Here is a 23,852-nt window from a genome sequence, read left to right on the forward strand (position 1 = left end):
TTAAGAACAAAGTAATGGCATGTGATAAAGGTTTAATTTTGATTAACTTTGTTTCCTTTTTTTTTTTTTCCTTTGCTAATATCGCCTTTAGTTTGGTGTTTGCAGTCAAGCAAACAACAAAAACCTGAAAAAGGAGGTAGCTGTGGTGTGTAGTGTATAAACATGTGAGACAGGGCTATTATTTGCATTGTATGGTCTTTAGCATGGGACATTTGTTTCTGTATAAAACTACTTCCTAGACTTAATTACTCTGGGGTAATTAATAATAATAATAGAGTGCTACCACCTGAGCACCATGGTCTCTAATTGAGGAACATAAGAGGGAGTGTATATGGCCACTGTGTAGGCAGACTGGTAGCCCATCCTGGGGATATCCATTAGCTGACCAACTGTATGGATGTAACAGGAGTTTCACAGGTAAGGGACTATCCCAGCTGGAAGTTTGTGGTCAGTGCAGGGTATAAAGAAGTTTGATAATATGGAACAAGATGATCTTCTCCATTTGTCTTCAGTGCCAGAAAATGTTCTTGGGCACATTTCATTTATTAATGTAGAAGTGGCCATAAAGTCCTGTCTCACCCAATACTGATACCTCTCCATCACTGCAAATTTCTCAGCAGATCACAGCCAGGCTTGAAAGAGGTTTATGGTAATGTGTCGGATTTTCTCTTTGTTTAAATTAAATGGAGATAGAGAACTATCACTGTCCCTTGTGGTAAAATCACAAGTAATAGCAAAATAGCTAGGCATCTAACATGTCTAGGTAAAAGTGGATTACAATTTTACATTTCAAGATCTCAGATAGCAAAAGCATATTATGATGGTCAAAGAAGGTCTTCAGATGAGACTTGTATTTCTGCCTGACATGAAGAGACTGTCGCTGAGGGAAGCTACATCAAGACTGGCATTTTTAAAGGACATGAAGCATTATACCGGGGGGTTTCAAGACCATGAAAATTTTTACAGCATGAATAAGGGTTGCTTTACCCCAAAGGAACAAAGCCTCATTCATTAAGATTTCTTGTGCCAATAAACGAATAAAAATGGAACACTGATGACATATGATAGCACATTTCCAGCTATCTCCTTATTTTCTTTTCAAATTATATACAAGTGTAGAACTACTGAAGCCCCATTTGCATGGTTTTTGCTACCTATCCCTAGAGAAATGTACAACTCCAGAACTGCAGCCAGACTTGCTGCCCTCAACGAAGTAATTATTTTTGCATTTAATGACAAACATACTCTTATTCATGGGGGCCACTGAAGAAATCCACTCTGTGAATAAAGGTTAATCTCCTTGGAGTGAAATGTAGTATTCGCATTGTGTCTGATGATTAATATAAGTGAGCTGGAGTTTTAAGATACTATGTGCCTTCTCATTTCAAATACCAGGTTAGATCTGTGTTCTGGAAATTAAAGCAAGTTTGGGGAGAAGGTATTACAAGCCTAAGTTACAACATTTTAGGTGCGGAGTTTTTTAAATTTTCAACAAACAATAGAGGTCTGTGTCCTCAAGCTTTGTATATTGCACTACTACCACCAAGCAGGTGCTCTCCTTGGGACTCACCAGTTCCACTTCTTGTAAAATGGAAAGAAAAGGGGATAAGATGCAACTTTGTAAAGCTGGGGAAGAGCCCTGTTTTGCAAGGCAATGTGCATCCACAGAAGATTCAAAGAGAAGTTCAGGTTGTCCCAGGTCTTGCATGAGCACTGCCTTCCCCTCTGCTTTCTCTGCACCCCTATGCTCGTGTCCTGGATGCCGTTGTTCACCTTATCTGCTCTTTCAGCAGCTCCCAACATTCTGGAAATATGCATTTGTGTTTTGGTTACATCAGCTGAGAAGGCCACTAGACAAACAGGCGAGAATAGGCATGTCAGTAACAGTCATCGTCAGGACACACAAAATCTGCAAAGCGGAGCGTGTGTGGGACGCCGTGGAGGAGGAGGACTCATCAGAAAGCTGCAGGAGCCATAATGAGAACTGGGGGAATACTGGAGGTGATGGCTGGAGAGTTAGAGGGTCCAGAAGAAGTCAGAGAGCTCAAGGGATCATTAGGCAGAAGTGGAAGTGTCATTTGAATCTATCTCATCAACTCGGACACTTATATAAGAGAGGAGAATTCTCTTTCTTGAGTCACGTGCTGCTTTGCAGAAGAGCAGCCCTGAACACATGAATAAGCACATTTGGGGACACAAGCAAAACAGAGTCAAAACAACTGTCAGCATGTTACCATCCGTGCTGCTCCTACTGATGTATGCTTACAGCTGGCAGCAGGTACGGTTAGTGTGATACCCGAGAATTCAAACCTCAGAGGAAAATAGCTGAACACCAGCAGATTTCCCAGCTTCTCCCTTCATATTTTGCTTGCCAGCTACCTGCATAGTCCATGTGTCCCAAAGCAATTTTGGCTGTTTGTATTCCCCATTATCCATCCTTGCTTGAGCAGTATTCGGGAAGCAGAGCACTCAGGTAGCTGATGCTTTTGAGCAAATATCTGGCTATATCTACTCAAGTATTAAACGTCCTCAAGAGTAATGAAAGGTCCACCAGAAACAGACAGCATCATGTGATGAATCAAAAAGATAAATCCTGACAGCAACCATCAATCTGTCCAGTTGCCTCTGTGACTCCTAACAGAGATGGAAATCTTGCATCCTCATATAGGTTGCTGTAAAGATAAACCTTTTGCCTAAGACTCCAGGCTTTAAAAATGGTGTGATTTATCAGTGCCCACATAAACAACTATCATTTATTTATTGAGTAGACATATCTCACCCTCACATGTAACACCAAATGCTGGTGCTAAAAGTCTGGGGAAATTAACCTCAGGATGTTTATGATGGACCATCAAAGACTGCTGGGTTTCAAAAGTGCCATTGTATGGTAGATTAAGTATAGTCCATTCAAAGCTGGCAGGTATAGGGCTGCTTTGCCCAAGAGATGTGAGAGAAATGCCCCTGAGAACAAGTGGGAGGAGAAGCTGCTTTCAAATTGTACTCCTAAAAAGTAATCTGCTTCCTTCTGTCACTCCAGATTTATGAGTTTCTGTATCCTGCCACAGGCAGAGTTGTTTCTTCTGAAGAGTTGAATCTTGGCACTTGGTGACTAAATCTGAGCACTCATCTTGTATTAGGGGACAAGTGTGTACAGTTCCTGTTTTCAAGGTACTATATGGTGTCCATGTTGAATATATACTAAAATCTGACAATTTTTTCTCTGCAACATCCATCCATAGAAAAGTAGAACTTTCAAAATATAAATAGCCAAAATCCTAATAAAAGCTGGCATACAGAAGAGGAGTGAACTTTTTCTCCTGATGCACCTCAAAGGAAGCTGAAAACAAAAACTGGACTAAAGGTCTATTTTCATCTATGAAATAAGGGATTCCCAAAAGCAATAAGCCAAACTAGTTTCATTGGTGGGTTTTGACAGATTTTGGCATTTGGTGCAGATTTTTATTGTTAGAATTATAAGTATTACTTGATCTGTAAATGAGCACTGGAATGTATCAGAGAGGAGTAAAATCTGATAATAATGCTGGTGCTCTTCCATAGCTATGTACATAAGGGAATATGAAACTATCTCCTAATAACTGTCATGGTTGTGAGACATTAAAAATATGGAGGAAGAGAAATGCTAATGCATTAGTTCAATCAACCTGCCCCTTGGAAACCATCCTTACGATTTTTGTTCTCGTTGTGTTTCCAAGTCAGAGCTATTTCTCTAAAAATATTGTTTAAGCATTGATTCCATATATGAACTTCTGAAAAGATTAAATATTTTTAATAAGATCCACCATATATAAGTGTACACATATATATTTCATTTGTGAAGATGATACTAGTGGATTGTTTGTTGAAATTTGGTTGTAGTCAGAGAGTTGAAGAGAAGCTGAGTTTTCGAACTAAAAACTGCAGCCCTGTTAATATAGTAGGCATCATTAGGGTAAAATACTGCCCATTTTTTGTGCTACATCTGTCCTTGGTTAATAGTGTAAGTAGGTTTTTGTCAGTGGTTAAGCTCTTGCTAATAGCTGGGTAGTTATTAAAAACCTGGAAGACACTGAGTCAAATTTAATTGGACAAGAGTGTGCAAAGGTAGGTACAACTAAATGTGCCTCTTTTTATTAATGTCACTGTGCGAGTTGTCTGGATGTCATTGAAAGGGTAATGACAACAGAATTCTTCCTAGCATGTGTTGAGGGAAAGGCAAGGTTTTAATATTAAAATAGACCAGGTGGTACAAATTTAATACATTATTCATTACTCCTAGTCACCTTATATTTCTGTTTAAAAAAAAAAATCAGTTAAAAATATTTTCCCACCAAAATTAAGCAGTGAGCTGTTCATTCTAACAACTGCCTCTGAAAATAGCTTGTTAAAAGGAATATGTGAAACAGTCAGCTAGTTATGGCAGCCTTAACCTTCTTAGGAGGTGCATGATATTTAAAAGAGACTGGAATTTATCTTTCCATGTACAGTGCATATTCATATCTGCATTTCTCCACCTAGCACATATGTGGAAACCTCGTCTGTGGTTTCTCAAGGAAGTATGCTGAAGAATATGTTTGGAAACTGAAAGTAGCACACAGGTTTAGATGTCAGTTTCCTGCCTTTTTGGGTCTTATTGAACAGTAAGGACTTCCTGAGGTCAAAGAGGTCCTGGCTTTGGTCTCCTGGTACCATCCTGCATTTCCTCCTGTTCCCAAAAGTCAGCTTGGTAGGCTCTTACTCTGTTAAACTCCTCTAAATCCAATAAAACTACTGGTCCACATTTGCCAAGGAGAATCTCCAACAGATACGGATCTACTCCATTGATTTTGTATTACTGTAAATGGTGCAAAGGAGAACCAGACCTGTTGATTTTTTTCCACCCTTTTAACCTTTTTATGTCTTTACTGCTATTTAAGTCTCTTTTGTTCTGTTTCCCTGTCTCTAAATTCCATGTGTTATCTTTTCTTCTTCCTGTTTTTTTTTGGGTCATCCCTAGCCAGATTCTTGTTTCAGTTATTTCTCATTGAATATGACCCAAATCTGTCCTTCCTTTATATTTCTTCTACCTAAAATGTATTTTCTTTCATTTTGGCCAGCTCTGGCCTTGGTTATAGTAATCCCCTCTTTGACATTGCCACATGTCTCTGCTACAGTCTTCTTGGTCTCATGCTTTGAGCAAATCTCCTTCTCCTTCAACATTGCTTTGGCTTTCTGCCTTTCATGACATTATCTGCAAGCTCAATCTCGTATGTATCTTGACTTCGCCCTTCCCAATGCACAAACAAATTCCAAGTCTCTGTCCTGAAGCCATTTGAAATTCTTGTAATCATTTCTATGCAAAAGTGGTTTTATTTGTTGACCAAGGCAATTTTTGTTCAGAAGTTTTACCTTCTGTGGGTCATAATCATGTTTTCTCAAGAAAAGAGTACCTGCTAACTGATCTTAGGGTTTGGATTGAATTATACTTGATATCTTCTATGCTGAATTTTTGCGGAGATGAAAAGAGGCACTTACACAGTTGTCTTTGGGGATGGACATACTTCTAGCAGCTCTACTCTCAGTTCATCACCCTTCCTCTCTGTTTGCTGCCTCCTCTCCACCACCAGTTCTCTTCTCTTTCTGGAGCCCTCATGTAGAGTCATTTGTTGAAACCACACAACTAAGAGCACACTAATGCTCCTTGTGCTACAAACTCTTTTGTATGAACATTTCTTCCAGGAGGACTTCCATGTCCCTTCTTCTTTTCTGTAATTCTCTTGCCTCCCACATTTAGATGTCATGTTATCCCATTTCTGAGAGATTCAGCAAGTGCAAAATGCCTCCTGAAGTCTCTTTGCTTGAAAACACAGGCAGGTGGCTTCATTTATAAACTGGGCAGGGCATGGACTCAAACATTATGAGTGTCCCTCCTCTGTCTTGGTAGGACATTCCCTGGCTACCCCATTCCTGCTGGTGCCTCGGCATTCAGGGGACCCCAGCTGCTGACAGCAGCCACAAAGCAATCCCTCCTGGGGGAAAAGCAGGAAAGGGAGGTCAGCTGCTTACCCTCAGGGATGGTGAACAGGCCTTGGCTTGTCTTTGTTTACTACTGCAGATGCAAATTTTAGATCATAAAATAGACTAGCTGCCTAGCTCTCCCTTTCTTCTCTCTAGCAGACTGACAGTGAGCATGAACTCGTAAGACTGCTCTTATGTGCAATTTACACCACCAACTTTCTTCTTTGCTTCTCCAATTTCATGTCCATTTTGCACTAAAGACAATTTTGAGCAACCCAAGTCGCTGGGATTTAAGCCAGGCACACAGAATACAATTAATAAATAAAATAATTTTCAAATTTCCTTATCAGCAAAATACTTTTCTATTTCCTGATATAAGAAGGTAGTCAAAGATGAGGTCATCATGCCTGGAAAGAAGAGTTTGCTTTGATCACGCAGTTGAGCACAGACTTGATTTGAAGGATACCGATAGCCAGTCCTCCATGAAGTGCTTTTCTTATTTTTTTAGTGATGCTTCTCTGCAAAATACAGCTCAAAGCCAGCTTTATCCGGTAGACATACACTGTGAGAAGGACGGACATCCACCTCCTTCCCCTCCTTGCAAAAGAACCAGGATATCTCTCTGGGGCTTTAGGAAGCCCTAGGAAACCTGCAGAAGCAGCCACAGCTAAGCCAGAGACCAAAGGAGAGCCTTTAACATTGCAAACATAGCTGTCTTGCTGGGAGAAGTTTGCAGCTGGACTTGTCTGACAACACTGTTTGTTCATCTAGACAGTGGTTTGAGAAGTCCACAGCAGCTCTGATGGAGCTCTTGCTATGTTGGTGAATTAGTGTTCTTTTGATATCTGATGAAAAGCCTGCGGGACCACTTTTGCTTTTACGTTGTGGCTTTAGTAGTGGAAATAATATATCTGCCTCCACTCACCATCCCGCCCTCCTCTCTCAAATTGGACTTGGAGAATAAGATTTTCAGATCACAAAGCACTTGGTTTCCAGAGACTTGTCTTCTGATACTTCTAAGGGACTTACTTTCAAAAAACACTGAAAGTTGTCTAAATTTTATTCAGTAATTCTTGACCAGCACTTGGGGTGGTACAGTTTGTGTGCATGTTTATACCCACAAATGGATGGCTAACTAAAGAAAAAGAATTGGCAACATGAGGGATCCACCAGGTTGTGGTAAGAAGTGTCGTGGGTTGCCTCAGACCTGTGTTTCATCTTGACAAGGACACAGGTCGCCTTGCTCTGCCTGCTTTTGGGGTGCTTCAGAGGCTGGGGGTGAGGAACAACAGAGGTTAGTGTCCGATCCTTGCAAGATGGGAGCTAGGGAAGTGCCAGCCTCCCCTCCCAGTTCAGCCTCCCTCTCTGAAGAGACATTTTCATCATGTGGTGAAGCGTGTCAGACTGGTAGCTAGAGCAATGTTGATGTGATGCCCTTTGCCTGCCTCCACCTCGCAAAAGGATGTACCCAAGTCAGGTCTTTACAGCTCCACTGAAGGCAGGGAGGGACGAATGGCAGCTTAAAGTGACCTCAGAAAACTCCTGTGTGACACAAAGGTGCTGCCAAGTGTAATTAATGGGCTTAATCTGCCCTTCCATTACTCAGGGAGATTTACTGCTAGGTAAGGTGGCGAGAACAGCACCAAGCAGTCTGTGCCATTAATTATACATACCCCTTTAAACTCTGAAGCGAGAAGTAGGGTGACTGTTCCCCCAACCCATCACACACCATCAAACATGGGTGAGCACAGCTGCCATCCAGCATCACTTCTCTGCCTTGTGCTGCTTAAAGACAACCAGCTGCACAAGAGACCACTGAAACTGCGGAGAAACGCAACGTCAGTACCAGAAGTGCGGAGCGGTTGGCAAAACTCCTGGCTTTGTGGTAAATACCACAAAAATGCTAATGGGATGGGGGGCACGACGTTCATCTCACCTGGTTTCTAGAGTCTACAGTGCAGATAGCTATAACTGTATCAGCCACCCTACCTATTCTTCACAGTCAATGGAGAGAGAAGGCACTTTTACTCCTTTGTTTCATCTCACCTGGTGCAGCCATCAGTTTTTGAATGGGACGTGTTGGGCTCAAGCTCCTCTGGCCATATGGATTGGATCTAACCTGTCTATAAAGGGAACCCTACATGCCTTCGACTCCTCTAAAGGGAACGTGAGTGCCAGCCGTGCCCCAAGGCTGTGCTTTTCGAGCACGCTGTCTGCAAGCACTGTTCTGTATAGGCAAAGGAAATGCACATGGTAGCTGTGAGGCTGGGGGGAAAAATCAGACCTTGTTCTCTTCTTTCTTAGGGAAAATGGAAATAATTTGCATGAAATCACTGAATTTATAGCCATTTTTGTGTTTGCATAAGAGAGAATTATTCCTAGCATCTCACTTCTATTTTTCTTTCCCATGGAGAACATACACTCTCATTACTATCCTGAAGTAGTTTAGGGATCTTACATGGGAATAAGCTGAATTCAGTGTATTGTTTTTAATATTCTTTTTATATTATTTTATATATTTGTATTTATATTTATATTTATATTTATACAGATATACTAGTTATTTCACCAAACAGATTTACATGGAGTTGACAAGAAAAAAATTCCTGTTGCAACAAACTGGTACTATAATGCCCCACAAACATCTCATCTACAACTTTATCCTGCCTTGTTGGATCAAACACAGTACACTTAGGAAGATGTCTGGCTGCAAGACAGGGAATCCATATTCCCATTCCGTGTGTTTTTCCTGCTAATCTTGGGCAACAAGCATGAAGGAGATCAATCCTGCTCCAACCTGTGTCCTCTCCCACCTGCCCTTGGCCACAAGGACCACATGCCATACTTGTGGTATCATGATCATTTAGACAGCGAGAAACTAAGATATGATGAAAATGGGATTATGAGATTGACTACAGGATAAAGAGAAACTGGGCTGGGAGGATATAAGCTTCTTAACCAAGCACAAATAGCTGAAATAATAGAAAAAACGAATATAGAAAATAACTGATCATGTAAATTGCTTTTTGCAGGAGTACTCTCTCTTGGTAAATTTTGCCCTGGGATGAAAATGTACTAAGGATTGGAAAATATACTTGCAAGGAAAGAAATAATCCTCCACTAGCAGAGAGATGGACTAGATGACCTACTACTGCAGTTCTCTGGCTTAAACTTAGATCTCACACTTCCCTGGTGCAGTGAAAGGCCCTTTATGAGCAGTTTTTCTTTGCAGCTTCATGGATTTTGCTACAGTGAACAAAATAAAACAATTGGTACATGTTGTATTTGACTAGAAGTCATCAAAGTCTCCAAAGAGAAAATTGCATCTTTCCCACCTATGCTAGCCAAAGAACAGTGCAGATGTCCACTACCATCAGAAAATAAACAGAAAGGAAAAAAACCAGTTTCTTCCACTGGTCAGAGAGTGCCTGAAGAGCTTCTTGCTGGTCTGTGTCTAACATGCACTGCAGAAGAAGTGGGTTTTAATAGGCTGAGGTGTACAGGTCCTGTTTTGTCTAAGAAAAAAGTGTTAGATGTTGATGATCCTGGCAGGCACCTCACCATGCTGAGCTGTCTGGGCTTTTCTATGCAGCTGAGTGACAGCAGCGACAGTGTGATGCCACAGGGATACAATTTGTTTTAACTGCTTTATTTTTTGCATGGCAGCATTCACTGGTGGGGCATGTTTTCTGTTCTGAACCCTGTTGTCATAGAAAAACCTGCTCAACTGGCTCCTTGGAGATTCCTTTTCCACAGGGAAGCACCCTCAGGTGATACAGGTCCCTCATAGATGCCCTCAGCTGTCCTTCCTATCCTCCATCTCCTGCAGTGGAGATGACGGTATACATCTGCAGTCTGAATATCTTCAGCTGTTTGAAAGGTCTTGTGGGCTTACAAGCAAACAAGCGCTCATGAGAACAGCTCCTGACCTGCTCTGCTCTATGAACCTCCTCCTTGCAAGAGTGATCCCATCTTTGATTCCATCCTACTAGTATGTGTCCTGTGTGGTCTGGGCAGAAGAGAACGTCTGACCTTAGTTGCTGCTCAGTCAAACTTCATGCACAGGAAAGGATCAGGAGTTTGAAAATCAAACTCGTTTTGTTGGCAGTGGATGGTCAAGACAGACTAAAGAAGAAGCCATGTGGGTGAGCTCATATGAGATCCTCTGCAAGCAAGCAAGACCAGTAGCTGAGGACCTCGCTTTGGAGATGGCTTAACCCTGCCTTTGAATTTGTGCGGGTGCAACGTCGTTCTTGCTCCTAGCTAAATGAAATACAGAATTATTTTCAATCTGCTAAGAAACAGCCTTAGACTTTCTGGTGGGTTTCAGGCCATATTCAGCGCAGCGCTGAGCAAGGTGCCGAGTGCTCTTTGTCTGGGTGACACCAGTGAGAGTACAGGGCAGCGAATGCATTGCTGAATCAAGCCGCAGGAGCGCAGGAGGATTGTGAGGCTGCACGTCGTTTGACTGAATGACAGGTGGAAGGTTAATTACACGAAGATTTATATCCCTCCATTTTTGCCAAATCAAGGTAAAGACAAGAATGGAAGGGAAATGAAGGAGTAGTCACATGCTTTTGCTCCAAAAATATTTTAGCTTCAGTAACAGTTTGTAGACATATTTTTGAAGAGGGTTTGATAAGAAGGTGTCATCTGAAATGAAACTGCCTGGTTTTGTCCTGTGTTGTCCAAAACAAAAGGAGGTGACGGAGCTGAGCCATTCAGACTGCAACCCACCATGGCAGCCTATGTGGCTCCCAGCCTCCATCAGAAGCCCCTGCCAAAGGCTCCTTGAGGAGGAGGTGTCCTTCCATCAGCCTGCTTTCTCTCCATAGCTGGGGAGCTAGGAATTAGCTGCACGGCTCCATGCCTCGGTGCTCTTCATTGCCAAGACCACAGAACTGGTGCAGCACTTTGCACAGCGCCAGGCTTGCTACCTGTGTGCTGCTACTCCGCTCAAGATAGGGCTGAAACATCCTGAGCTCTCCTCTCACCTGGTGAAGGTTGGCCACCACTGGCCTGCAGCATGGAATACCAGACTGACATTGAGAAGGACGTTTTGGACACCTGGCTGGGTTGGACAAGTCATGGACAACGCTCTTAGTCATATGATTTAGTTTTAGGTAGTCCTGCGAGGAGCAGGGAGTAGGATTTGATGATCCTTGTGGGTCCCTTCTAACTTGAGATGTTCTATGATTCTATGTTAGTTATTTGGCCTGCATCGCTAAGTGACCTAACTTTAATCTATCTGTGAGATACTGAACTCAAACTAGCTTAGCCCTCAATAGGCACCACCACAGATTGTTTAGCTCTTCAGCATCTCCTGGGATGCTAGATTGCCTCCATCATCTACAGGCGTCCTAGGAAAACTCCTCCAGCGTAAGCACCTCAGGGAGGAACCTGACGTTAGGCTGGATGAATCCGATTGTTTGTGCCTTATAATGGCATAACCAGAGTCACTACCTCTGGAAAGGCATTAAAAGTGAGGAAGCCTATGAAAGCATGCTGTATTGTCATTAGGTTAAATGCCTGCTTAACATCATTATGCTAAAGGAGTTGGGGTTTCTGTGAGTGCATCTGTCATTTAATTCCCAACCTCAAAGACCAAAAAAGTGACCTGCTTTCACGGTCTGGCTGCTTGGTGTCACTGGAAAGCAGATTTCTTTTTAAGGGGATCCATATGGACATACAAATATGCCATTGCTTTTGAAAACTGAATTAGTCTTTAGTTTGCTTTTACTTAAACTGAAAGCATTGCGTTAGCAACCAGGAGGACTGGATATTATTAGTAACCTTTTACAGGAAATGTGATGTGTCATGGGTTGAGCATATATTTTTCTGGAAAACGCAATGTACAGTGAAACGGGGGGAATAAGTAAACATAAAGTGCTTATACAGCAGTTCACTCTATTTGAACGCCCAGCCGTACACCTCTGAGGTTACCTGCTCATAAAGAAAGAAGGGAAGGATATTTGAGATTTATTTTTGGCTGAAAGCATGAAGTGCAAATAGCTCTTTGTGCAAAATGTCAGCTGCATTTCTGAGAAGAAAACAGCATTACCTTAATAATCCATGGTAAATAACAACACTAAGAATGTTGCCACCTATTATATACCCCTGCAGGTGTATCTGGATAAACTTATGTAACTGTAGTTTGACATACAAAATAAATACAGGAAAAGTAAAACGAGGCATTTCAAACAAGTTATTCTATGAACAGCAGAATTAATGATGTATAGAATGAAATTCAGCTTCAGATAACAAAATTTGGGTGCTTACATGGAGATATTCATGTATGAAAAAGATGTCTGAGCTACCGCTACAGTCTGCAGAAATCTAGGACTTGACTCGATTTTGTCTAATGCCGCTGAGGATACTGTATGGTATCCATCCTGGCCTCCAGCTAGACACTGATCTCCCATAACAGTGTTTTGTGTCGGCCAGTTGCCTCAGGATGACTTGGATGTGCTAGGGTCAGTTGGCACTAGATGACTACATATAGACAGCTCCATGCAGCCCTAACCTCATAATCTGTATTTGGTCAGGCTCCAATGTCTACATCATGAACCTCTTTTCATTGAAATGGGGCTTAGATGCCCCATTAGAGCCTCAAGCTTTGGTGCCTGAGTCTGGAGGCACCTGCCATCCTTGAAGTGTGATTCAATTCCCTAAACACTGCCAGGCTGGTGCCTGCTGTGACACCCCATCATGTCTCGGTTAGATGAAACCTGCAGCTTTAGGAGGACACAAATCTCCTGCAGGTATGGTGCAGACATCTCAGATAACCTCAAACAATGGTAGACACTTCTGTTAAGGTAACTGAATTGAACCTATGAAGTCCAGAAGATTTTTATTCTGGATTTCTTTATTCCTTCCCTTCCTCCAGCTCCTTCCCATGTCCCTAGGTTGCCACTGGGAAGGAGACACATACCATGGCTTGTTCCAAGCTTTGTCTGCACTGCTGGCCTGGGCAGTGTCTCTTCTTTACCCACATGCTTATTTTCTGGATGCTTGTAGCAACATGGTTAACTCTGAGACCTCATCCCTCTGTCAAATTTGGTTGAAAATGGCTAAAGTTATTCATTCCTTCACTGATGGACTCCTACCTGCTTGGCAGTATGTCCAGTACTCTGGTTTTCAACTACCTATCAGACAACATCACTTGCAGTACCTCTGAGCGGGATATGTGATGAAAGATTGATTCACACCAGACCACCGCAGTGATTAAGAGGAGACCCACACAAGCTGTCAGTGGCACTCCAGTATGATGGTCCAGCTAAGAAACAATTAGCTTTAATCTCACTTTACTTTCGAGCAGGGTAGTGCTCGGTGCAGCAATAGTTTACTCAGCAATTCGTAATGGACATGGGCATCTGCTGTGCTACCAACTGCTCTCGTTTATAATCACGGTGATTGCAAAGAGTGCTTTAGAAAACAGTACTGACAGGACACTTCAAATGCAGTGTCACCAGAGTGATTAAGACCAGGCTAGATTTCAAAATTCCAGCTCATATATTCTGAATATTTGAAATAAGGGGAAACAGGGCGGGGGATGATAGCAAAAGCTTGTGGCTCTTTGATAAGGCTCAGTACTGTTTATTTTGGTCTAGTAGACTTTATCAATTTAAAATACTATCAGAAAGACAGAAGCAAGGGAACTTACAAGTATTTCTGGTAGCATTAAGAGATCAGAGAGAAAATATCTTCACAAAGCCCATTTTATTGCTAAAACGGCAGAAGTGCTGCAGCACTGATCTCTCCCTTGCAGTGCCACAGAGCTGGCACCCACCCACCCTGTACAGGCAGCAGAAGAGTTGATACCAGGCAATTTGGTCCTAGTTTATTTCGGGTAAATATATTTTAGCTGTTAATGGTTTGAGTCTCCTTTGCCCCATTCCTCATGTCATCTCAGGCATCTACCTCTGGTGTGAGCTTCTTGCCCTCGTCAATCTGGAACAAAAGCTGTAATTCGTTCCTTCTCGAACCACAAGCAGGTGTAACGTCCCATACACAGCAGCTGGTGATCAGCCTGCAAGATGTATTAGTGCCAATACTCTTCTAGAAGAAACCGTTTTTATTTATTGGATATAATGGTATATATTGGCAAGAAAAAAAAAAAAAAAAACACCACAAAAAAAACCCTAGAAGGTAAAATGAGGTTTAAATAATCAAATATGTAACCCAAACCTGTAGTTGTGCCTAATATTGCAGTGCGCTACCAGCAAAGATGGACAGTTCTGAAATTGCAGGAACAAGAGGAAGCCAACTTACGCTCTCCAGTTCCGTTTGGATCTTCCCATACACCTGTGAAAATCTTAATTTTCAAATAGTTTTTCTTCCTGACTAGTAGCAGCACTTCCAGGCCCAAGCCTGCTTTGGGAGCGAGCCCTGCTCAGATTTAGCCACGTGATGGCTTGTTTTTGCCTGGAGAGCAAAAGTTTTGAAACTGTATGACGTCTTAGGTGTTTATTCTCAGTCACAATAGATTTTCTTCATAGCCCAGAGGATATTTAAATCAAGACTATCTGTGAAAATACATACAAATGTTTAGAAATGTTTCCAAATACGCTATTTGATTTGTGCCATGCGTATGTATATCATTATATACTATGAAATATAAATAACAATATTTGCACTGAGTAAAACCAAAAAAGGTCCTGAAAACATTCTTCCTATAGTTTTTTTCTACATATAAATGGTACCTTTCTGGATGTCGGCAAGTGTTCTAATTAGCAATTTTCTCCAAGATGGAATATTGGCAATTATAGGAAATTCATTATACCACCACTTATGAGAATATTTACACTATGTAGCTTCCAATGAAAATTTTATCCCATATTCTGTTTCTGAGCTTTCCCTTTTCATGTTTTGGGGTGTTGGAGTGGGACAGGAAGCATCAGAATGTGTTATTGTCCATGCTAAAACTTCTGCACCTGAAATTAAAGTGTTTGGAAATGTCTAAATGCCTTCCTTTCCTCCTCAAATCACCTAGAATTAGAGGTAGTTCCATGAACGCTGGTGGTGTCATGGTGACATAGATTAGATGAGACTCAGATCCTCCTGTTTCTGAGACCAAACATTTGTCCACCACAATTAATCATTGATTTCATAATCATTTATTGGTTTTCAGGTGCTCAACCTGTTCCTTGCCTTGCTGCTAAGCTCTTTCAGTGCTGACAACCTCTCGGCACCAGACGAGGACGGGGAGATGAACAACCTGCAGCTTGCTTTTGCTCGGATCAACAGGGGTCTTCAGTACGTGAAACGCACGACGTGGGATTTTTGCTGCCACGTCCTCCGGCACCCCAAGACGACGGCTGAGAAGAAGGCAATGATGAAGCTTGCTGCCCAGAACACGGGTGCCCTTAACAATTGTGTGAACAGTCATACAATCGCTGAGCTTGGCAAAGAGATGGAGAATCACAAAGAGAACCATGCTGAGGATGGAATGAATAAAAATGGGGAGAAACACCTAGGAATTACAGACAATGATGATTTTATGACCAATCCTGACCTGTCCATTTGTGTTCCTATCGCTGTGGGAGAGTCAGATATCGAGGAGGAAGATGAGGAGCAGAGCACCTTCACGGAAATGGAGCAGGTAGGCAACTAAAATGTTTGCTAGTTGAAGCTTATTAAGATGGCCTTTGTTCCCACCCTTGATCTGGATCCATGGCTCCTGATGCAAATGCCCTGTGGCCTAATCCTGCCTTTGATATGCTGTTAACTTCAGAAGAAGTTACAGGTGCATATCCAAGAGCAAAATTCAGTCTCCAACAAGAGGCATTCCCTTTCTTCGTATTTTTTGTGCTTGTCTAGATTAACTCTTCTACCCAGAGCAATTAAGCCCTTTCTCACACAGAAGACTGTTTTGGGTTTGTTTTTTTTTATTTCAGCTGAATCATGGGAATTTTACAGAACAAATCTTAGGTCCTCTGACAATGACAGGGGATTTTCTCAGTTGAAAAAATGAGCAATGGCTTGGTTTGATTTGTGCAGCAAGAATTGAAGGCCAGGTAGTTCTCTTAAAAGTATGAGGCAGAGGCTGATATGACAAGGCACCAGACAAAGAGAGAACATATGTAATCATATGTATTTAGACAGGAAAAATAGTTATTTGCCTGTTCTTTTGGTGCGACATGGCAGATTTCCGTATTCCCCAGAGCACTCAGTAGTAAAGACTGAAAAATTCTGTGTGATTAGAAGTTTTCATGTAAAACAGAAAAGAAAAATCTTCATGGGAACGCTTTTCTTTCTCCTTCACCCCCTCTCCCCTTTCTACCAGCTTTGTCTCTTGACTCCACACTCTGTTAGTTAGTTAGTGTTTTCCAGACCCTCCACCCTTGATCCAGCATCCTCTGATGCCAGCTGACACCCACGAAGTTCAGCAGGCACTGGATCAAAGTTCCTGCTCCAGCTGCTCCTCCAGCTGTCAGGAGGGATCCCCAATCTCTTGGTTGAGGGGAAGAAAATTTTGAAGCAAAACTGTTCTTAGAAAGGACTGTCCTAAAAAAGCCCCAAGGAAGGGCTCTGTGTCAGGAGATGGGCACAGATTGTCTGCTAAACGTTAGTTTCTCCTGCTTCATTGTGAAAATCTTCACAGTGTTAGTGCATCTGCTCACTAGCAAGTCTTATGTATTGACCATCTCCTTGGGGGGCTGAAGGGTAAGGGGACAGAAAACTTTATTGTCAAGCCCCACTGTCCAAATAGACACCTAGGTAAAAAAAAAAAGAAGTCTGAAATTTTTGGTAAACACTTTTAGAGACTTTTTAGTATCTTTTTTTTAAGGAATATTTTTATTGAAATGACTTGTGGATCAGTGTGGGTAGCAAGGACAATATTTGATTCTTTAAAGTCCTTTTCTATTCCTTCTATTGTATTAGTTAAACCTACAAGCGGAGTATATTTGAGAAGTGAAATATAGTAGATGGGTTTCTTAGTATTAAATGATCTGCAAATACTGACTAGTATAAATGCATTTAAAAATGTATACATGTGTTTAGTTCTGGAGTTTTGGTTTGTTTTTTGTTTGTATTTTGAAAGAAAGAGGATCACAATCTTAAAAATTCTCAGATTTTACCTTCATCAGTGAAAAACAAAAGTTTGTTGAAACTTTGCACGTAGGTGTCCATGAGGTCTGGAAGCGTGTATGAGAGAGCGTGTGTGTGTGTGTGTGTGTGTGCACATGTGTATGTTTCATCACTATATTCCACCTTCCTCAAGATAAAAAGCAACGTTCACAATTTCAAACTAAACTGCAACGTAGAGCATGGAGGGTTTGGGATTTTTACACCTTCTGTGCCTTAAAAGTATAGAAACGTGAATTTCTATTTAGCTGCACAACGTGTCCATGTAGGTGCTGGTGTGTATATTGGTAGGTGGAACAGGTAGCCATCCGTTTTATACTGTACAGCAAGTAAATGTGGAATTAGACCTTTAGTGAGATCTGTGAGAGTCATGAGGGAGAGAATTGATGTAGAAAAACAGGCATTTTAGTAAAACAGAACATTATGAATGAAAGTTGATCTGAAAATATTAAGAAAACTTTTTCAAATTGTTTCAATAATATCGAAACATCATGTTTTGCTTTATGTAATATAAACATAGAGGATTCTGAGTGAAACAAAATAGGAGGAAACGAAACCCCATAGGAGAATCAAACCAAAATACTGTTTTCACACTGTATCTTTTAATGAAATTTTGAAGAAACATTAGAGTAACATCGGCACACTACCACAAAATATTTGGATTGCAGTGAAATGGTACCGTTCACTGCTGGCTTGTGCATTAGATGGAAGGCATGGAGTTGAGAAATGTATTAATTAGCTTTGTCACTAGTGTTTTCCGGGCTTTGACAAACAGCTGCTGCAGGTCACTGCTGTTCTCCTGTACATAGCTCTCATCAATGGTTTTCAACCTTCATCTACAGGCCTGAGGGGTCCAAACAAGAAACGAGTTCATATATCTGGCAAACGATTATATCGAATTTCTAGAGAGGAAAATGTGTGCATGCGATGGGGTTTCAACTCAAAGATTCAAAATACAAAAATGGAAAGAAGCTCAACAGCAGAAATGATAATTGTGTAATGAGCTTTTCATTTGCTTTCCTGCAAACCCTAATAAATTTCTGCAGCTGTAAACGTCAAACGTCTCCATAAGGAGCAGAGCCGTGAGAAAGCAGATCCCAAAAGATTCAAAGATCTGTAATTTTTAATGGTGCCCGTTCCAAAGATGTATGATCTCTGGACCCACAAAAAAAAGCTCTCTTGATCAGCATGTAGGTCCCTGCAGAAGAAATTACTGCACCTGGAGGTTGGTACAAAAGCCCAGTTCCCTGGATATGGGGTTTTGAGCATTAGAGCTTGCTAACCTTAGTATCAAGGGCAGCCCTGTGGGACTCTGCGGAATAACTTCCCCACTCTCTCCCAGAAGCTTTAATCCTTCAAGCACCAGCTCCATGGGGGTCCTTACCTCCTTCCCTCCAGGATGGCCACGATAACCACAGCAAAGCTCGCAAAGGAAGAACAACATAAACAAGAGCAAAATTTACATGATTGCACTGAAAGGGCACAATTACAGTGAAGTATCTCTTTGTGTGCAGGGCATCATACAGAAACGAAACAAGAACTACCAAGGGTACTCTAAACATTCAAATCTATTCTAACTTTCCCCTAATTATAATGCATATTTTAACATATTTAAATATTTTAGCATGTACAAAGAGAATATGTATGTATATTTACTTCTCAGGAGAAGACAATGTATCCTGCTTCACTTTAAAGTTGTTGGTTGACCTGGAATTTAGCAGCCCTTTGGCAACATGGCCAGAATCTGCCTTCCTCCTCGTGCGTGTAGATTTTGGTGCAATAGCATGTGAGAGGAGGCGAAAGGAGATGTATAAACAGGGAGTATACGTACTTATGCCTCTCAAGTGCGCAGCTAGGTAAACCTACACGATCCTTACATGTCCTTTACGCTTCCTCTGTCAGTCGAAGATCCTGGACCACATTCTGTTCATTGTGTGCTCACATCAGTCCAGACCCATCCGTCATGATGGAGAGGCTAAAGGGAGACTGCCCTCAAGCAGAACCACAAAATTGTTGATCCCGATGGGGTATTTTAGGGTGATGATCAGCTCAGCTTACAGCTCCTGTACCAGTGCTGGGCTCTTCCCGGAAAGTCACAAAACTGCTCTAAAGTAAGCCATTGTGGCTATGGGAAATGGACCCCACAGTGTGACACAGAGCAGTTTGAAATTTCAGATGATGAGAAACCCTTCTGTGACTGCACATTTTCCTCTGAGTAATAGAAATGTCTAAGTTTAAATTTCAGCTGCCATTTCTATTATCAAAGCTTACACTGGCAGCAGCCGTCTTCCTGGAAGCTACCAATTTGTGTCACTGACACTGAGAGGGTTTCGAAGGAGTGAGACCACCTGATAGCTTCTAAATCTCCTTTGATTACTGAGATGCAAGTGAGATGCTCTGCTGGCTCAGAGAGACAGGGGACACATGCCTGTAGCCCACACATACGGCAAAAGGATCAGAAAGAAAAGCTGAGCGATAAAAGTCAGCTCAAGTGCAAGAAGCTGGCAGAAGAGGAGTGAGGCTGAGAAAGGACCACCTTGAAATTCATTAATTCATCTTTATTGTGTGATACGTGTGTTTATGCCAGGAAGTGCAACAATTCCACTTAGGGCTCTACGTATAACCCCCTTCCTTGCTTTGCTCATAGTTTTGGGGAAACCTCTTCCTGTCAGTCCATAAGATTTCTTCAGAATTTGATAAGAAGTTTAACTTTATAATGAGAACAAGGCTAATCACAACAAAAATGTTGTCCACCCAGTTACACTTCAGACATAGTGTCCAAATAACCTTCTATTACATGAAAAATATCTTCCATTTTTCCTCTATCTTTGAGAGGTATAATTCTGAATATGGGTTGTCCTACCAGGAAAATAGCTACCAAAGTCTCAGCAGCAACCACACCGACATGCTGGTTGCATCTTCTCAAGGTTCTTTTGGGTTCTCATTTTGGCTTCCTAGATCATTAAAATGTGGAAATTATTTTCTTGAACCTCCTTGATCATTTTTTCATGTGCGACATCAACTGCCAGTCTTCTGAAGGAGTAAAAATCAGATTACGGGGACAGTAAGGTGATGGGACAATGCACTGTGCACAGTCCAGTCCATTTGACACAGTGGATCCTACCAGAACTTACCTGCAGTTTAATTACATTGAAAGTTTCTGATATCAGAAGGGTTTGTGCCATTTACATTAGAAATATAAGTCCAAAGCTTAAATCTTCAAAATTCCTACTTTAGTATTGCTTAACCTTCAGGGTGCCCACAGCTGTAGCCCAGAGTGGTGTGTGCCTTTTTCACAGCAATATCACTTTGTGATTCAGAGGAATCCTGTAATTAATCGACTAAAAGGAGGTTCCAGATGAGTAATGCCGGGTGTCCTGAATCAGTCCCCAAAGTACAGTGCCCTGCACTTATACTGTTGAACTTTGTCTTGTTTCTCTTACCCTAGACCTTAATGACATCCAGGTCTTTCTGCACACTATCTGGATCCTCTTCTGCATTGATGAGTTCCTACAGTCTGCAAATTTTACTAGTACAACCTCAGAAAATGGCTCTACCTTTTCCTTGTTGTTTGAGTCAGCCCCAAAGGGTTGTTACTACTTTCTCCCCTTTCTTAAATTTAATTACCACGTGTGCTGCCTTATTCAGACTACTGCCCTCAACTTGATCTATCTATAGCATGCCGCTGAGAAGAAGATCCTCGCTGTGGTGGCCGGTGACTCTTGGCCGCAGCAGTCTGGAAAGCATCTCGCGTTCGCCCCCTCTGCAGTGAGAAAGCCACGGATGCTGCTTTCCGCGGAGATAACACCTTTGTGTTTTCCCATGCAGCGCAGCGCCCAGCCAGCAGCACTTGCCTGCTTGTCTTCAGAAAATGCCATTATTGATTTGTTCCGACGGAGTGGCTAATTGGGTCATATGGAAAGTGCTGGCTGCCTGCTGCTGGGACAGAGCGCTTTGCAGCTTCTTACCCCTTCCTCGGCACCAGGCACGCACGTCGCGGGAGCGCTGCCTTTCCCTGCACAGCGACCAGGTCCCGGCTCCCACCACGGCTCATTTGTGCCATCCCAAGGCTGCAAAGCAGGTGGGGGGCTGGCCCATCCTCTTGCCCGAGGATCCATCCTCTTACCGCTGGCTGTGGAAATCCTTAAATAGCAGAGAGATGTTGCCATGCCTGCTGGGGCTCACCTTCCCCTGACCTGGCAGGGAATATTGCCTGTGGGAAGGGGACAGTGTCTTTCATTGCCTCTTGGTTTCCCAGTTCCCACTTTCCTAGACCCCTCTGAGGCAGAGAAGCAGCTCTGTTGTGATTTCCAAAAGGTTTGAGTTTGGGGCTGCACAGAGGACCCAAGGGGTGTACGTTGCCTGAACGTTGCACACCGAATGAGTGTTCATTGCTCCAGAGCACGCTGTGCTTTCTCAGTCATATTCGCATTTTTTTCTCAATTGGCTGTTCTTCCCATGTATATACCTTTGTTTGGGCTCCAGCAAACGCATCTCCCAGGAAAAACAGTTTTCCAGACTTTAGATGAGTAACTGCCTCCATGCACATCAATGACAGAGCAGGCTGCCACCACAATCTCTATTCGATGGGACAGTTTCTATATTGCCCTGAAGTGGATCAAAACTGCAAACTTTTATTCTCTTCTTCCTCATTTTTATTTCAGAATTATTGGCTCATTTTATTTCATTTGACAAGGTGAAACTGTTTCTGATAGCTTTGTTTTACATGATTCTGCCAGTAAGAGATTAATAAATTTAAGGTCAGAGAGGACTGTTCGGATGATCATGGTTTGGCTTTCTCATAGCACTGTGTCAAAGACTTTAACCACTAATTTCTGCACAGAGCCTGTAAGTTTATTTTAGCTGTGATGCATCATTTGTAAGACAGAGAAAGAATGAAACGTCTCAGGTAACAGTTCACCATCTGCATCTGGACCCACATGTTTCCTTTGTATACAGTGGAAATTTTACTGTACAGTTTCTGTACATTACAGACCTGCTCCTAAACCTGAAGTGATTCTGTAAAAGTGAATAGAATTTTTCCAGGTTGACATGAGAGTAGCTGAAATTATTGAAAATTGCTATAAAAATGCCAGTGCGTAACGATTTTGATATAGAATTGTTTGTGACAATGTCTTATGCTCCTAATAATTCTAACGTCCATAAATCAGAGATACCATGAAGTCATGTGTTTATTTGACAGGGTACATTAATTTCAGCCTTTTACTGCAGGAAATGTACTTTATTGTCAGGAACCGTAATGCCCTTTCAAACAGTATTTATATTCTGTATGTTTTCAGTTCCAGTCTGTGGGACACGTTCTCTTTTAGTGCAACGGGATAAAACACCTTTGAATTCTGTTGATGACTCCCCAGTTCGTACTGGCAGGAGAGTGAGCCCACGTGTATACATGCGTGCAGCATGCAATAAATCTTGCAGCACTTTTCCTGTCAGCTTTATGTGGGCAAATATTTTTCTGATCATTAAGTAACATAGCAGGGCTTTTTCATTATTATTATGTACATAGTTTGCCTGGATTTCTCCCTTTTGTATAGCTTGCTTTGCATTTCTTGAAAACTGAATCGATTTGCTAATTATTTTTAAGAATAAAGTGGAATATTTCTGTATTTATTGTCTTCGGAAGAATGGCAGCAAGGCCATTAGAAAAAGAAAGAGGACTGTACATCACAGCAGCAGATTTAAACACCCATGTCTGCATCTTTGCTTTTACATGCAGAAAGACATCCGTGTGTATTTTGTTTCAGTACGGTGGGGCAGAGGCAGAAGACTCCGTGTCAGATCTCTGCTGACGTGATTAGAGCAGTCACACCGCCAGCAAAGGTTTTAGGGTGCTTATTCGGGACGCGGTGGCAGGGAAATATATTTGTCCACAGCGTAATGCCTAAGGTGCAGGAAACACAGGGAGCTGATGGAGGAGAGAAAGAGAGGGGGAGAGGAAAAAAAAAAAAATAAAGAGCTTGGCATTGAAAGAACCGATATCAGGCATAGCGGACTTGACAACATGCATTTGGACAAGCGCCCAGACCACGGACTCCGCGTCAGTCACAGCCTACTGGGTGCCATTTCCCAGTATCCATATCCCTCCCTGGAGCAAAATGCTGCCCAGAAATGAGCATTTCTCACTGTTTCTCCCTTTGGTAAAGAAAATGTCGACATTTAACATTTTGGACAAAATGAACAGCAGCCTGTTCGCCAGCAGCTGCTGTGCCAAGCGAGGCAGTGCGTGCGGGCGCATGTCAGGGCATGGAAATTATGCCCATTAATTACGGTCCAAAATAACAAAATTTAAAATAGTGGTTATTTTGTTGCTGTCTCCTGTAATAATATGAGACTTCTTTAATAATCAATATACGAATGCCTTATTTGGGTGAAAGGTTATTTCAGGCACTCTCACTCGCTGTGCTTTGAGGCAAACTTCCAAAACTTAAACTTCCATCAGAGGAGCCCATTACTCTGAGTTCTTCATTTTATACTGTGGAGAGATCCCAATTACCAAAAGAAACATAAAGCAGAGTGTGATTAAACTTCAAAATGCAATTTAGCAGAAGGTATTAGCTTGAACTCTGAACAATGAACACTTATGAAACACTTTCACTGCCTATTTAAGCCTATTGAATTGATAACAGGCTAAATTAACTTTGGCAGTCCATCTTTTTGCCAAGTTCTCCCACTTAGACTAATTTTAAGAGTCAACCCTTGGAATAATGAATCTATGTTTTATTATGGGCAGCGTGTTGCCCAGTGTGGGA

At 42.0% G+C, this 23,852-nt stretch overlaps 1 protein-coding gene across 1 annotated transcript in view; it reads left to right on the forward strand.

Annotated features, from left to right (window-relative positions):
• Nucleotides 1-23,852, forward strand: part of LOC104380089 (sodium channel protein type 5 subunit alpha) — a 174,209-nt gene that overhangs the window by 87,365 nt on the left and 62,992 nt on the right. Inside the window, 1 exon segment of the mRNA XM_086615079.1 lies at nt 15,125-15,595. Within this exon segment, the coding sequence (XP_086471205.1) occupies nt 15,125-15,595 (471 nt within the window).

Source organism: Tauraco erythrolophus, chromosome 7 (genome assembly GCF_009769465.1).
Source record: "Tauraco erythrolophus isolate bTauEry1 chromosome 7, bTauEry1.pri, whole genome shotgun sequence".
NCBI lineage: Eukaryota > Metazoa > Chordata > Aves > Musophagiformes > Musophagidae > Tauraco > Tauraco erythrolophus.